Genomic DNA, 13,081 nt, shown 5'->3' with positions numbered 1-13,081 from the left:
ACCACTGCCACCGCCACCGCCACTGCAGGCCTGACTTCTGTGGCCTCCCCGACCTCTGTCCTTCTCGGGGGGTCTGCTCATGAGCCTGTTTTCTCCGTCAAGGGCCAGCCCTCCCGTGAACCCTTTGCTGTCTTCAAGGGACTGTGACTCCCTGTTTTTCCTTCTTCATCAGCTCTATTTATCTGGCTGACTTTCCTGTCCCCTCCCTCCATAGGAAAGGCTTCCTCTTCTCGCCCCACACCCCAAGGCCCTACTTAACAGTTTCTCAAATTACCTTCAGTTTCCGACTTGATTTCCTTTGGGTCTTAGGCACAGGATTTACCAAAAAAAGAAAAAAAAAAAAGAAAATGTGATAAAATATACATAAGACACAACTTACAACTGCAGCCATTTCCAGGTGTTCAGTTCAGCGGCATGAAGTCCATCCAAGTGCTGTGTACCTGTCACCACCAGCCGTCCCCGGGACTCTCCATCCTGCAAACCCAAGACTCGGTCCCCACGAAACTCTCAGTTCCCGTCCCGCAGCCCCCGGTGGCCACCATTCTCTTGGTCGCTGTGATGCGACTCCTCTAGGGACTCCACGTGGGTAGAATCACACAGGCTTCGTCCTTTCGTGTCAGGCCCCTTTCATGGAGCATGATGTCCCTGGGGTTCATCCGTGTCGTGGCATGTGTCAATCTCACGTATACATGCCTGGGTCAGCCACGCTGTGTCTGTCCGTTCATCTGTCCATGGGCAGTTGGGTTGTTTCCACCTTCAGAGACCGGCTTCTGGGACGCCTCAGTTATTCACTGAGTATCTACTATGTGCGCGATGCTTCTAGAACAAAGACTCTCATTTTGCGCTGTTCTTTTGGATGACACAAAAGCTGTAACTTTCACTCATCAAAAAATGTTTGCATGAGACAGACCCTATAACGTGGGGCGGCCCGGGACACCACCCCCGAGGGCAAGGGGCTCCGCTCTGCTGCCAATTGGGCGCTTCTGGGAAAAATATTAAGCTCCATATTTTAATAGTTCTTTTTTTTTGAGATTTTATTTATTTGAGACAGAGAGAGTATGGGAGCAGATGGAAAGGGGGAATGGGCAGAGGGAGAGGGAGAAGCAGACTCCCCACTGAGCAGGGAGCCCGATGCAGGGCTTGATCCCAGGACCCCAAGATCATGACCTGAGCTGAAGATGGAAGCTCAACCAGCTGAACCACCCAGGAGCCCCATTTTATTTATTTTTATTTTTTTAAGGTTATTTATTTATTGTCAGAGAGAAAGAGATAGAGCATGAGCGGGGGAGGGGCAGGCAGAGGGAGAAGCAGACACTCCTGCTGAGCGAGGAGCCTGGTGTGGGGCCGATCCCAGGACCCGGATCATGACCTGAGCCCAAGGCCGATGCCTAACCTACTGGGCCCCCTAGGCGCCCCCCCCAGGCACCCCATTTTAACAGTTCTTTATACTAAACATTTAAATAGCACTAATGGTTGAATAGTCTTTTCAAGCCTTGTGTTTTACCGATTTCCCTAAATTTGAAATTTTGACAGTCTTAAGATAATTTGCCACACGGAGTGGAGCTCCATGATTCAACATGCTCCTGATTCAAGAGCATAATTTGCTCACAGCTGCTCAGCCTCTGATCACGATCAGCAATGAACCGCAGTAGGTGTGGCAGGTGGATAATCCAGGAACACACTTGACCCTACGAGCTGAGAGCGGGAACGAATCACTGGTAAATGGCACTGTTTTGAGCTGATGCTCATGTACCGAATACCCACTTTCTCAATCAAGACATATTCTAATTAGCCCTCAAATCAGTTCTCTTTGCCCTACATAAACATCAATTTGTTTTTTGTTTTTTTTTTTTGTACTGACAGATAGAAGGCAAAGTTCCCATCAGTTCTTTCCCCCCGCCCGCTGACAATATTTGGAGACTTCCATGCAGGTTTATATACATGTAAAATGCGCGTGTGTCTACACACATATCTGTAAAATGTACACACAGATATATGTGGGATTTACAAGTTGCTGATTTAATTCTCTTGCCATTAGAATGTAAGCTCCACCAGGCAGGGCTTTGTGTCGTCTGTAGTGCGTTGCAAGGCCTGGAATCATGCTTTTCCACTTAACGCCATACCACGGACTGCGCGCGTGCACCAGGAGCACAGCTCCACCCTGTTCATAAAATGTTGAGTGTGGGGGCGCCTGGGTGGCTCAGTTGGTGAAGCATTTACCTTCGGCTTAGGTCATGATCCCAGGATCCTGGGATTGAGCCCCACATTGTCATCGGGCTCCCTGCTCCACCGGGGAGCCTGCTTCTCCCTCTGTGCCTCCCCTAGCTCGTGTTCTCTCTCTATCAAATAAATAAATAAAATCCTTTAAAAAAATATGTTGAGTGCAGCTAGACTCAGCTATGATTTACGTAATCACGGATGCACATTTAGGTGGTTCCTGTTTTCCAAAAAGACAAGCCATGTTGCAATATACTTCTACCTTATATAATAGTACAGATTGTTTTATAGAATGAGATACATAAGAAGTGGGATTGTTACCAACCCACTCTCAGAAGTGCTGTGTCAATGATGCATTTCTAACACCAGGAAGGATTTTGTGTACTTCCTCAGAGTTCAGAACAACAGGATCTGAATCCTGGTCAGCTTCTAAACACCGATTTTTAGCAGTCCCATCATCATGACCAGTGCCAGGGCTTCCTGGCAAAGACGTGCAGTAAAGCGAAATTCAGTTTTGGCACAGTCTGCTCCCAAATCTGGCCCGATGCCTGTTTTTTGTATGGCCTGTGAGCTAAGAATGGGTTTACATTTTAAATGTTTTGAAAAAAAGATCAAAAGAAGACTGTTTCGTGATAGGCTAAAATGACGTGAGATGTAAACTTCTGGGTGCATAAATAAAGTTTTATTGGAACACAGCCACACTCATCTGCTGATGTATTGTCTGCAGCTGCAGCAGCGAACCTGAGGAGCTGTGACAGACTGTATGGCCTGCAGAGTTGAACATATGCACTGACTGGGCCCTTGCAGACCCCTACCCTACACCATCGCTCACTGCCCCAAAGTGCCCCACCCTTCATCGTCTTCCCGGCCACTCTCGTTCCCTCACTGCTCCCCAGTTAGGTGCGAGGAGGAAAGCTACGCTTTTTATTTTATTTTTAATATTTTATTTATTTATTCAGGAGAGACAGAGAGACAGAGAGAGAGAGAGGCAGAGACACAAGCAGAGGGAGAAACAGGCTCCATGCAGGGAGCCTGATATGGGACTCGATCTTGGGACTCCAGGATCACACCCTGGGCTGAAGGCAGGCGCTAAACCACTGAGCCACCCAGGGATCTCAGCAAAGCTTTTTATTGTGCAGGCAGGTGATATATATATATATATATATATATATATATATATATATATATATATATATATATATATAGCAAATTAATAATGAAAGAAATTCAGACTATGTTGTGAATGTCTAACAGACCTGGCCTCTGTTCTCCCAGCCATCTAAAAGGAACTGGCATTTTTCAAAGAACTTGCTCTCTAAAAGCTTGGGGGAACGTCTGAGGGCTAATCTTTTATAGAAAGCTTTACCAATTCCCCTCCACAGAAGGAATCAATAATTTGGTGCCAACCTCTCACCCGTTCCTCATCCATAAAACGTTTTCAGGAACAAAGTGCAGATGTGGCTTAATTTGCCTACTATGCAAACTGACAACTCAGAGGAGTTGCGAATAGATGGAAATCCAACTTCCGTGATCTCGAAGTTTGCTGATGGTTCCAAAATCACTGAGTAAGAGGCTGCTGATCACGGTCATCAGTGATTCATGTTTCGCTCACGTGTGGGACGGGAGAAAGCGCTACCACCACAGTGTTTAAATTCCAGGCAAGTGTGGTCATCCTTTCACGCTCCTAGCGTTTACTGTGAAAATCACACGTCACTCTCTTGCCAGATCGTTCCACGAGCAAACTAATGAAACAGCACCATCCGCAAGGCGACTTTAGACATGATGATCACAGCCCGTTTGAACATGCCGCCCCAGGGCGTGGAGAGATCGCACCCAAAACATAACCTGGGGGGAAATAGGACACTTTCTCCATTGCTGAATTAATTTTTTCTCTCCCTTCTTGACACGCTTCTGACTCTCCAGCCACTGGTGGGAGGTTGGAAAATAAGCAACTCAAGAAAACATTTCACAGGCTCCATACACCCTCCTCCTCCTCCTCCTCCTCCTAGGATGAGTTCCCTTTCTTCTCCCAAAGCGCTAACGGCTGTTTTTCGTTTTTTGAAAGACATCATTTCTTTTTAGTCACATGACAGGGAGATTGGAGAAAGTGCCCAGCTTTAAAACCCTCTTTAAGTGCTCGCAGAGCCGCGGGGCCCTAAGAGGTTTGTTGATAAGGAAGAGAACCCCAAAGCAGGCAAGGTAAAAAGAATTCAAGTTATCCTGCCTGGAGGTGACGTTTGTTTACTTTCTTTTCCCCAAGACTTTATGGAGGTAGAATGGATATATGGGGAAATTTGCAAATACTCGGCGGACAGATGTACACACCTGTGTGACTACCCCTCAGGGCAACACATGGAACACTCGCATTGCCCGGCGCTGCCCGGTGCCCAGATCCAGGCAAGACCCTCTCCTGCCACGGGAACCTCCCACCTGTTCTTTTTTTTTTTTTTTTAAATCTTATTTATTTATTCATGATAGACATAGAGAGAGAGAGAGAGAGAGAGAGAGAGGGAGAGAGAGGCAGAGACACAGGCAGAGGGAGAAGCAGGCTCCATCCAGGGAGCCCGACGCAGGACCTGATCCTGGGACCCCAGGATCACGCCCTGGGCTAAAGGCAGGCGCTAAACCACTGAGCCACCCAGGGATCCCCACTGAACCTCAAATATGTGCACACCTCCAGTGTGTGCCCTTGCCTCTCAACGTGACGTTTTTGAGATTCCCTGCACTCACTCCGTCATTCTTTTTGTTTGCTCAGTAGTATTTCATTGAATACACCAATGGGTGTACCCATTCTCCTACCTCGTTATTTTTAAGGCTTTTTGTTCGGCTTGCCTCAGCCGAAGTGTTACGACAAATTACACCTGTGTGCCTTGCTCAGTGCGCCTGTCCGCTACCGGGAAGGACAGCAAGAATGACAGGAAGACTTGTAATCGGGGGTGACCCAGAGCGCGCAGCGTGGGGCCCAGTCCCCGGCCAGGGCTACGGGGCGCACCCATGAAATGTTTGCTCCTTGTCCTTCATTAAGCTTATAAGGAGCTGCCCCCTCTTTGGAAGCCACACTTCAAACACAAAATCAAATGGTTTGCTTTTATAGGGGCAGCTGCATGTAATCTGATTTTCATGATTATTCTCCAAATGTAAAATGTACACAGAGCAGTGGCGTGGGCTACCTACGTGTGTCACATGCCAAGGAGTAGAAGTTGGAGTTGATGAGGACAGGAGCTAAAGCCACATTTCTGCTTCTTGTTAAATTCTCTTTTTAATTAAGAACCAACACTTTCCAGCCTTCAAGGAAATATTGATGTTGCCACTCTGTAAAGTGATTTAGAAAGTTGTTTTGGTTAGACAACCCCGGAGGGAACGCCGTATAAAATCCCCAGGAGCCAGGCCAAGAAAGGAGCAGAGTTTTGGGTTTTTTTTGGGGGGAGCGGGGGGTCGTATTGTTGTCCCTCCTTCATCTAGCCCTGAAAAAAATACAAATTAATCCATAGCCTAGTATTTGATTGCTATCTGTGGCACGCACGAGATAAGCCATTGCAACTAACACACCAATTTAAAATAATCTTCAAAGCCACATTTAATAAGAGATCATTCCATTCTCCAGCCCAAAATACGCAAGGGAAATAGTGTGTGTGAATGCACACGTCGTCTTTCTGCAGAAAAAGGTCTTTCTGAGAAGTTGGTGTTTCGTATGGATTTCTTGGTAATAAATACCATACCTGCATTTAAAATATGATTGTTTCTTTTTTTAATATTTTATTTATTTATTCATGACAGACATAGAGGTGGAGACATAGGCAGAGGGAGAAGCAGGCTCGCTGTGGGGAGCCCGAAGTGGGGCTCGATCCCAGGACCCTGGGATCACATCCTGAGCTGAAGGCAGACACTCTACCACTGAGCCACCGGGGCGTCCCTATGATTATGTTTCTATATGAATGATTTCCACTGAACTCTAGGAACCCTATCATGTAAGGCCCAGCAGAGTTCCTCTTACAGCTAGGAGTTGCTTGGTTGTAGTGAGTAGTCCTGCTTGAAGCAGGTGGGCAGTGTCAGGCTCAGGTGTCTTCTAGAGAAATCCATTCACGGTGTAATGACATTTTTCTTTTTTTCAAGATTTTATTTATTTATTCATGAAAGACAGAGAGAGAGAGAGAGAGGTGGGGGGGCAGAGACACAGGCAGACGGAGAAGCAGGCTCCATGCAAGGAGCCCGACATGGGACTCGGTCCCAGGTCTCCAGGATCACACACTGGGCTGAAGGCGGTGCTAAACCGCTGAGCCACCCAGGCTGCCCTGTAATGACATTTTTCAAAGTAGGATTCCACCTGTCTCTGCAGTGTTCAAATGAGCAGTTAACAAGTGAAAATGGTAAATTCTGTGCATTTGTTGGGAAGCTGGCCCACTGATGCAATATTCAAGCACTTGGTTATCTACTTGGGGGGGGTGCACAGGACTGTACCCTCTGCTGCCAGTTCTCGTGGTCCGAGAAGCACAACCATGCTCCGTTGCCCTTCCTACAGCTACCTTTCTGCTCCCCTGGGGCCTGTGGCTGTGCTGAGGGCAGCGGCAGGCTGGGGGGTGGTGGTGTCTGTGGGCCTCCCGAGGCGCTGTGTGGCACCCCATGTATGCGCTTCTCTAGCGTAAACCGTCCGGTCTGTGCATCGGCTTCTCAAAGGGGCCAGAGACCCTGCCCCAGAGGACAGCTCCCTCCAGCATCCAGACGGCAGGCACTGTCTAGCCCTGACTGTGCCATGACACCATGGGGATGTCAATAACCTAGTTCACAACTTTCTGTGTTTTCCCCAGCCTGGTCAGAGGCACCCCCAATTGGGCCTTCCGAAGCCTCAGAGACCTCTGGCCTTATACTGTCCCTGACTTTGGCATCCAATTATTTTCCAAACATTGGCGTCTGCAGCCCTGCAAGCTCATTCTTGTCTGTCCCTTCTCTCTGCCACTGCCTTGGTCCTTGGAGACCAGGGCTGCCCCATTTCAGGAGTTGCTGAATTAATTGCTCTCTGACCCTGGCTTTTGCTTCCATCCATCCCTTGCATCAATCTGACAGGTCAGGCCTCTGCTCAAACCTGCTTGGTGGCTTGGGGTTCTTTGAACAGGGCACTGATCTTGTTCCCTCCACCCCAAAGGCTCAGTCCACACCAGGCCATGTGCCTTTCCTTCTTGTCACTTCACACCCTGACCACAGTGGGGGTGGGGTGTCTGTCATTACTTAGCATTCTCTCCCCATGTCCCTCCCCTCTGCCTGCTGAGTCTTCTCTGCCTTTACTGAACAGAGGCAGAGGTGACTTTATCTGTGTCCCAGGTCAGATGGCCCTTCCTGGACTAGCCTCCTCTCCCCCAGCTCCCTGGGTCCCTAAGTGCATGACTGGGAGTCCTGTGTCAGTGCAGGTCATGTGCTGTCATGGAGGGCACATCACTGTCCCTGTGGTGTGTGCACTCCCAGAGGGAGGATAGGGCTTGGCACCCACTGGAGGACACAGACCATTGCTGAAGGCACTGAAGGAGTTAGACTGTGTGGTGGGCACTGAGTAGCCACAAAGGCGGATGGAAAAACAGCCTAGAGCCACACTTGTGACTCAGAGTCTCCTCCCTTCCTAGGGGACCCCCCAGGGCAGCCCTGTCTCAGCCTGATTCCACCCCTTAGCCCTGGTCCCCCAGAAAACAGGGGGGAACCTTACCTTAACTCTCCTGATCACTAGTCTGGGCTCCTTCCACTTATGTCTCTGGGAATCTGTTCACCTCCCTCCTAGGTCACCTTGGTCCTGGAAGTGGTGTCCAGGCTCCTGCCTTACTCTTCCATCTACTGTCCTGCTGTCAGCCACAGTCAACCTGGTGGAGCCAAGTCATTTTTGTTTTTTTTTAGATTTTGTTTATTCATGTATGAAAGAGAGAGGCAGAGACGTAGGCAGAGGGAGAAGCAGGCTCCCTGTGGAGACCTAGATGTAAGACTCGCTCCCAGGACCCCCGGATCACGCCCTGAGCTGAAGGCAGGTGGCTCAACCGCTGAGCCACCCAGGGGCCCCTGGTGGGGCCAAATCTGATCACATCATCCTAACTCGAAAATGCTTTCTCTGCTTCCAGCACTTCCAAGGCCTGCCCTGCCGTCGTCTCCCTCCGCCCTGTCCCCTGGTCCCCCTCTTCCCCCTGCCTGAATCCAGGCCAGCCCCGTTTCCTGGGCCTTCACATCACCTCTTGGGGAACTTCCCGAGCTCCCCTAGGAGCCGGTAAGGTGTTCTGCTCGGCCCACGGTGGCTCCCTAAGGGCGGGGACCGTCCACACGGGGCTCCCCCAGCCCCGGGCCTGGCTCTGGGTAGACGCTCAACAGGTGAACCGACTCCTCGAGCGGATAGTGGCCGCGCAGGGAGCCGGGGTGGGGGGACCCCGCGGCACTGGGAGCCCAGCGCCTTCACTTCCCGGGGCGCGGGCCGCGGGCTGGAAGGGGCAGCGCCGACCTCGGGCGGCGGGCGCTGCGGGGCGGGGGCGGGGCGGGGCGGGGCGGGGGCGGCGCCGGGGCCCTCCGGGCGGGCGGCGAGGGCGGCGAGGGCGGCTCCCACTCGCGCTGCGCCGGCCGGGTCCCCGCGCGGCCCCCGCTCATGTCCTCCGCGCCCCCGCGCTCGCCCGCCCCGCGGCCCCGCAGGATGAAGAAGGACGAGTCGTTCCTGGGCAAGCTCGGCGGCACGCTGGCGAGGAAGAAGAGGGCCAAGGAGGGTGAGCGCGCCCCGCCCCGCCCCGGCCCCGGCCCCGGCCCCGGCCCCGGCCCCGGCCCCGGCCCCGGCCCCGGCCCCGCCCGCCCCGCCTCCCCGCCCGCCCCGCGCGCCCCGCCGCCCCGCCTCCCCCGGCCCGCGGCCCCGACTCAGCCGGGCCTCTCGGGGCGGCTCCCCGGACCCCCGCCCCCCACGACCTCCGGGCCCGGGGCTCCGCCCCCCCCGCCCCCCCGCCCCCCCCCGCCCTCCGGGCCCGGGGCTCCGCCCCCCCCTGCCCCCCCCCGACCTCCCAGCCCGGGGCTCCGCCCCCCCCGCCCGGGTCCCCACGACCTCCCGGCCCGGGGCTCCGCCCCCCCCGCCCCCCCCGACCTCCCAGCCCGGGGCTCCGCCCCCCACGACCTCCGGGCCCGCGCGCTCCGCCCCCCCCCCCGCCCGGGCCCCCACGACCTCCCGCCCGCGGAGCGCGCCGCCGTGACCTTGGGGAGCGCCCTTGACCCTCGCTCTTCCTCCTCCCGGGACCTTTAAAGCCCGGCCGGGGAGATCCTCGGCCCGCGCCCCCTGCCCGGCGGTTTGCAGATGGGCGCTGGCGCGGAGGGCGGACTTGGGTTGCGAGTCGCGGGGGGGCGGGGGGGACCGTCCCGCCGAGCAGGGCCCGCGCCCAGGCCTGCGGGAGCCGCGAGCCCCGAGCGCCCTTCCAGGGCAGCACCGGCCGCAGGCGCGCGGCTTGGCCCGGCCCCGGGGCGCTCCACGCCGAGCTGAGCCGCGACTGGTCCCGGAGCGCGGGGCGCGGGCTGGGGGGGCGGCGTCGCCCCGGAGCCGCGAGTGTGCAGGCCGCAAGGCGGGGTCGGGGGGTGCGGGGTGCGGCCCCCAAGGGCCCCAGGGCCCCCCCCCCCCTTTGGTGCTTAGGAAAATAATTCTAAAAACTACCTGCCTCCGCTTACATTTTACAGTTTTGTAGAGTTGCCAGGGCTGTTAACTCCCGCCGGCCTGTGCGGGCGCGCTGCAGGGCCCAGGTTCCTGAATTTTCCCTTTGTTCTGGCCGGAGATTGCTCCCCTGGGGCAGATCCCCGTGGGTCTGGGTGAGTTGAGCTCTGGAGAAAAGAGGAGCGGAAGAGGCCGCAGAGGTCAGGCAGGAGGGGGAGAGGGCCCTGGGGCTGGCCTCAGGCCCATCTCCGATCCCCAGGAAAGGAAGGGCAGGGGACGGGTGTGTAGACTGATTATCCCCCAGAAGGTCTCCTGGTGTCTCCCCAAGTGTGCATACCCGCGGGGACACTGGACCCCCCTTCGTTTCTCCCTGGGACCTGTGCATGTCTAGGGAAGTGTGTAACAGTTTTACCCCTCGGGGTCATGCGTACCCCCACGCATTCCCCTTAGAGGTTTTTATGTGTGTGTTGGGGGGGATTGCACCCTTGCATTTCCCATCAGGGATGCTTTTACCAGATTACTTTATTTAGTCCCCTCCCAGTAGGGCCTCGTCACCCTTTAGGGGCTTCCAAATATCCCCAAACAAATGGGCCGTTCCTCTATTGAGCCTTATGATTTAAGGGCCCAAACTGGCTTGCATTTGTCTCTTACCAAGTTGTACCCCCTAAACGGAGATGATAAATGATGTCACGCTTCTGTGTCATCCCTGCTGCGTTGGTGATGTGTGTCCTCACCTGTAGTGATGTCGTCCTTTGCCAGAAGACATTTCGGGTCCTCTTCATGACTTGGGACGGTTACAGGCATAAATGATACTTCCCTCTCGCAATTTGTTCATCCTCAGAAGAAGAGGTAGCCTGGACTCTTGCTTTCAAGGAACGGGGAGTCCAATGTGATGGTTAAACAGACCAGAAGCACTATGATTCCGTGCGCTCAAAGAACACGTGCAAGTGCAGGCCGATGGAGAAGCGCACAGAGCAGGTCGTGCTTGGGTTGAGATCAGAAGGGACCAGGGAAAGAAATCTGCCACAGAATAGCAAGTAAGGGGAATGTTCTGGACTGTTAGGGCTTTTTATGGAGGACATTTACGCCCATGGAATATGAAGAACACACGCCTGAAGTAACAGACTGGTCCCAAAGTGAAATGCTTCCTGCCTTTGCTTTTAGGAGCTAGTGTGTGTCTAGTAAATCAAGGGCCAGTCTGGTCTGATGTCGGTGCACCAAGAATCCCAGTCCAGGGCATCCTGTGGTGAATAGCGTGGACAGGAAAACAGCAGCAGTGCTGTTGGTGATTTTGCGTGTGAGTTAGCTGGCTCCCCTGCCTTGGTTCTCACAGTTCGAGTGCCTGGCACACGTGGGGGTTCCCCCGTACAAACAAAAGGCTGAAAACCCCATTTGGGCTCAGATGCAGGAATCAAGGGGGCACAAAGCTGGGCTTGGAAGGGCTTAGTGGCTTCCCACTGGTCTTCTGGGAAGTGGGTTGCAGAGATGCAGAGGCTGGATAATGAGATGCTGAATAATTGAGAGTTGTCAGTACTCCAGCAGGCCTGTGGCCTTGAGGGCTTGCTCTCCTGATCTCTGTGCTGTTCCTGCAGCTTGTGAGCTGGGGCGGGGCTGGCCCAGACTTTGGGCCCCAGTGGGAAGGCACTCATTTGCCTACCATGGAACCCTCAGGAAGGGGGTGGGTGCTCCGAGATGGTTAGGCACTGCCAGGTGCAGGGGTTTCATTTTCTGGTTTGTTAGAAGTCCGCGGTGAGTTCAGGAGTGTGGGTGGTGGGGAGGCCCCTGTAAGGGAGGGTGTGAAGATTCCAGGAGGTTAGGGATTCTGGGAGCCTGCAGGCACTGGACTCTGCTCCCCCCGCCACCCCGGACCCTTAATCGGCAGAGCTCGTGGGTGGGACACGGCATGGAGGAACTTGGGGTGACAGTCCTGTCATCTTCAGGCGAGATCATTTTAGGAAATGTGTGGCCCCTGGGGGTTGGAGGAAGTGATGCAGGAAGTTCCCCGGGGATGAATTCAGGGCGTGATTAAGGCTGATGTTCTCTGGGAGGGAACCACTTTGTGTCACATGGTGGCCCGGTTTAGGAAACAGAACTATGAGTAACTGGACATCGGAAAGTGTGGGAAGAACGCTTGAAAAACCCCACAGCTCCCCGTGCAAGGCCCGGAGACTTTCAGGAGCAGCTTTATTAAAAGCTGGCTTGGTTGCATTGGAGCTGGGCAGAGCGGGCGTGGAGGGCAGAGTCCCCTCGCCAGGTCCCCCAGGTCCCCCAGGTCCCCCAGGTCCCCCCTCAGGACCACAGATGGAAGCCTCAGAGGTGCAGTGGGCCGGGGGCCACCCCAGGGGCCGCAGCTGCCATGCGAGGTCCCGAGAGGTGTGCAGCCGGCTCTGGGGAGCCAGGGTGGCCCTGGATGGAAGGGGCCCCGTGGAGGGTCCCCTCCCGACCCCCGTCCTGCTCTGAGGACCTGCCCTCATCCCAGACTCCAGCCACCAGAGCCGAATCTGGAGGCTCTTTTTGTCCCTTCTTCTTTCTGAGCAAAGAAAGCACGTAGGAAGTTCCTCTTCTGTGTGTGTGTGTGTGTGTGTGTGTGTGTGTGTACGTGTGTTTTCGTAAATGTACTTTGTTAGAGCCGTCTTAGGTTCCCTTCCCTGCCCCCTTAACGACACGCAGCATCTTTTCATGTGCTTATGTGCCATCTGTACGTCCCCTTTGGTGAGGTGTCTGTTCAGATCTTTGGCTCATCTTGAATCAAGTTGTTTGATTTCTTAGTGTTGGATTTTAAGAAATCTGTGTACTTTAGATGCAGATCCTTTCTCAGATGAGCCTTCTGTGGGGTCCCTTGTCCCAGTCGGTGGCTCGTCCTCTGCTTCTCTCCTGGAGCATCTCCCAAGTGTCGGCGTCAGAAGCACTGATCAATGAGCAAGATAGCAATGGAGCCTGCCCTGGGGATCGAAATCTCAAGGGATCACGAGGTGGCTGCGAGCTTGAAGGTTGAGAGTATTACGTTTCTTTTCTTTCAGTAACTTGCAGGAGAGGATCTCTACACGACCTTTGTTAATCTCGGTGATCCCCTCGGCTTTTGCGGAGCCATCAGCTGTGTTGATGCTGCGTAGACCCCAGCACAGCCCACGTAAACGCTGCTCTGTAATAGTAGTCCCTAATGTAATAATACCTGGACCGAGATGCTCTGTAATTTAGCCCTGCGAGGTAGGAATTTTTACC

At 54.1% G+C, this 13,081-nt stretch overlaps 1 protein-coding gene and 1 long non-coding RNA gene across 4 annotated transcripts in view; one reads left to right on the top strand and one right to left on the bottom strand.

Moving 5' to 3' along the window:
• Positions 1-6,450: 6,450 nt before the first annotated feature.
• Positions 6,451-12,650, bottom strand: LOC121490977. The gene is made up of 4 exons (XR_005987814.1): positions 10,594-12,650; positions 9,877-10,026; positions 7,910-8,060; positions 6,451-6,509 (listed from the first exon to the last, which is right to left on the bottom strand). It is a non-coding gene; the product is annotated as an uncharacterized LOC121490977 (long non-coding RNA).
• Positions 8,733-13,081, top strand: part of PARVB (parvin beta) — a 96,404-nt gene continuing 92,055 nt past the window's right edge. Inside the window, exon 1 of one of the 3 annotated variants that reach the window (XM_041755265.1) lies at positions 8,733-8,939. In XM_041755265.1, coding sequence (XP_041611199.1) covers positions 8,825-8,939 — 115 coding nt within the window. In that variant the 5' untranslated portion in view covers positions 8,733-8,824. Of the gene's footprint in view, positions 8,940-9,881; positions 10,015-12,682; positions 12,850-13,081 lie in introns of those variants that run through there. The other 2 variants (XM_041755266.1, XM_041755264.1) reach the window with 2 other exon arrangements.

The sequence above is a fragment of the Vulpes lagopus genome, chromosome 5, assembly GCF_018345385.1.
Source record: "Vulpes lagopus strain Blue_001 chromosome 5, ASM1834538v1, whole genome shotgun sequence".
NCBI lineage: Eukaryota > Metazoa > Chordata > Mammalia > Carnivora > Canidae > Vulpes > Vulpes lagopus.
This window is presented reverse-complemented; position numbering and strand designations above follow the sequence as displayed.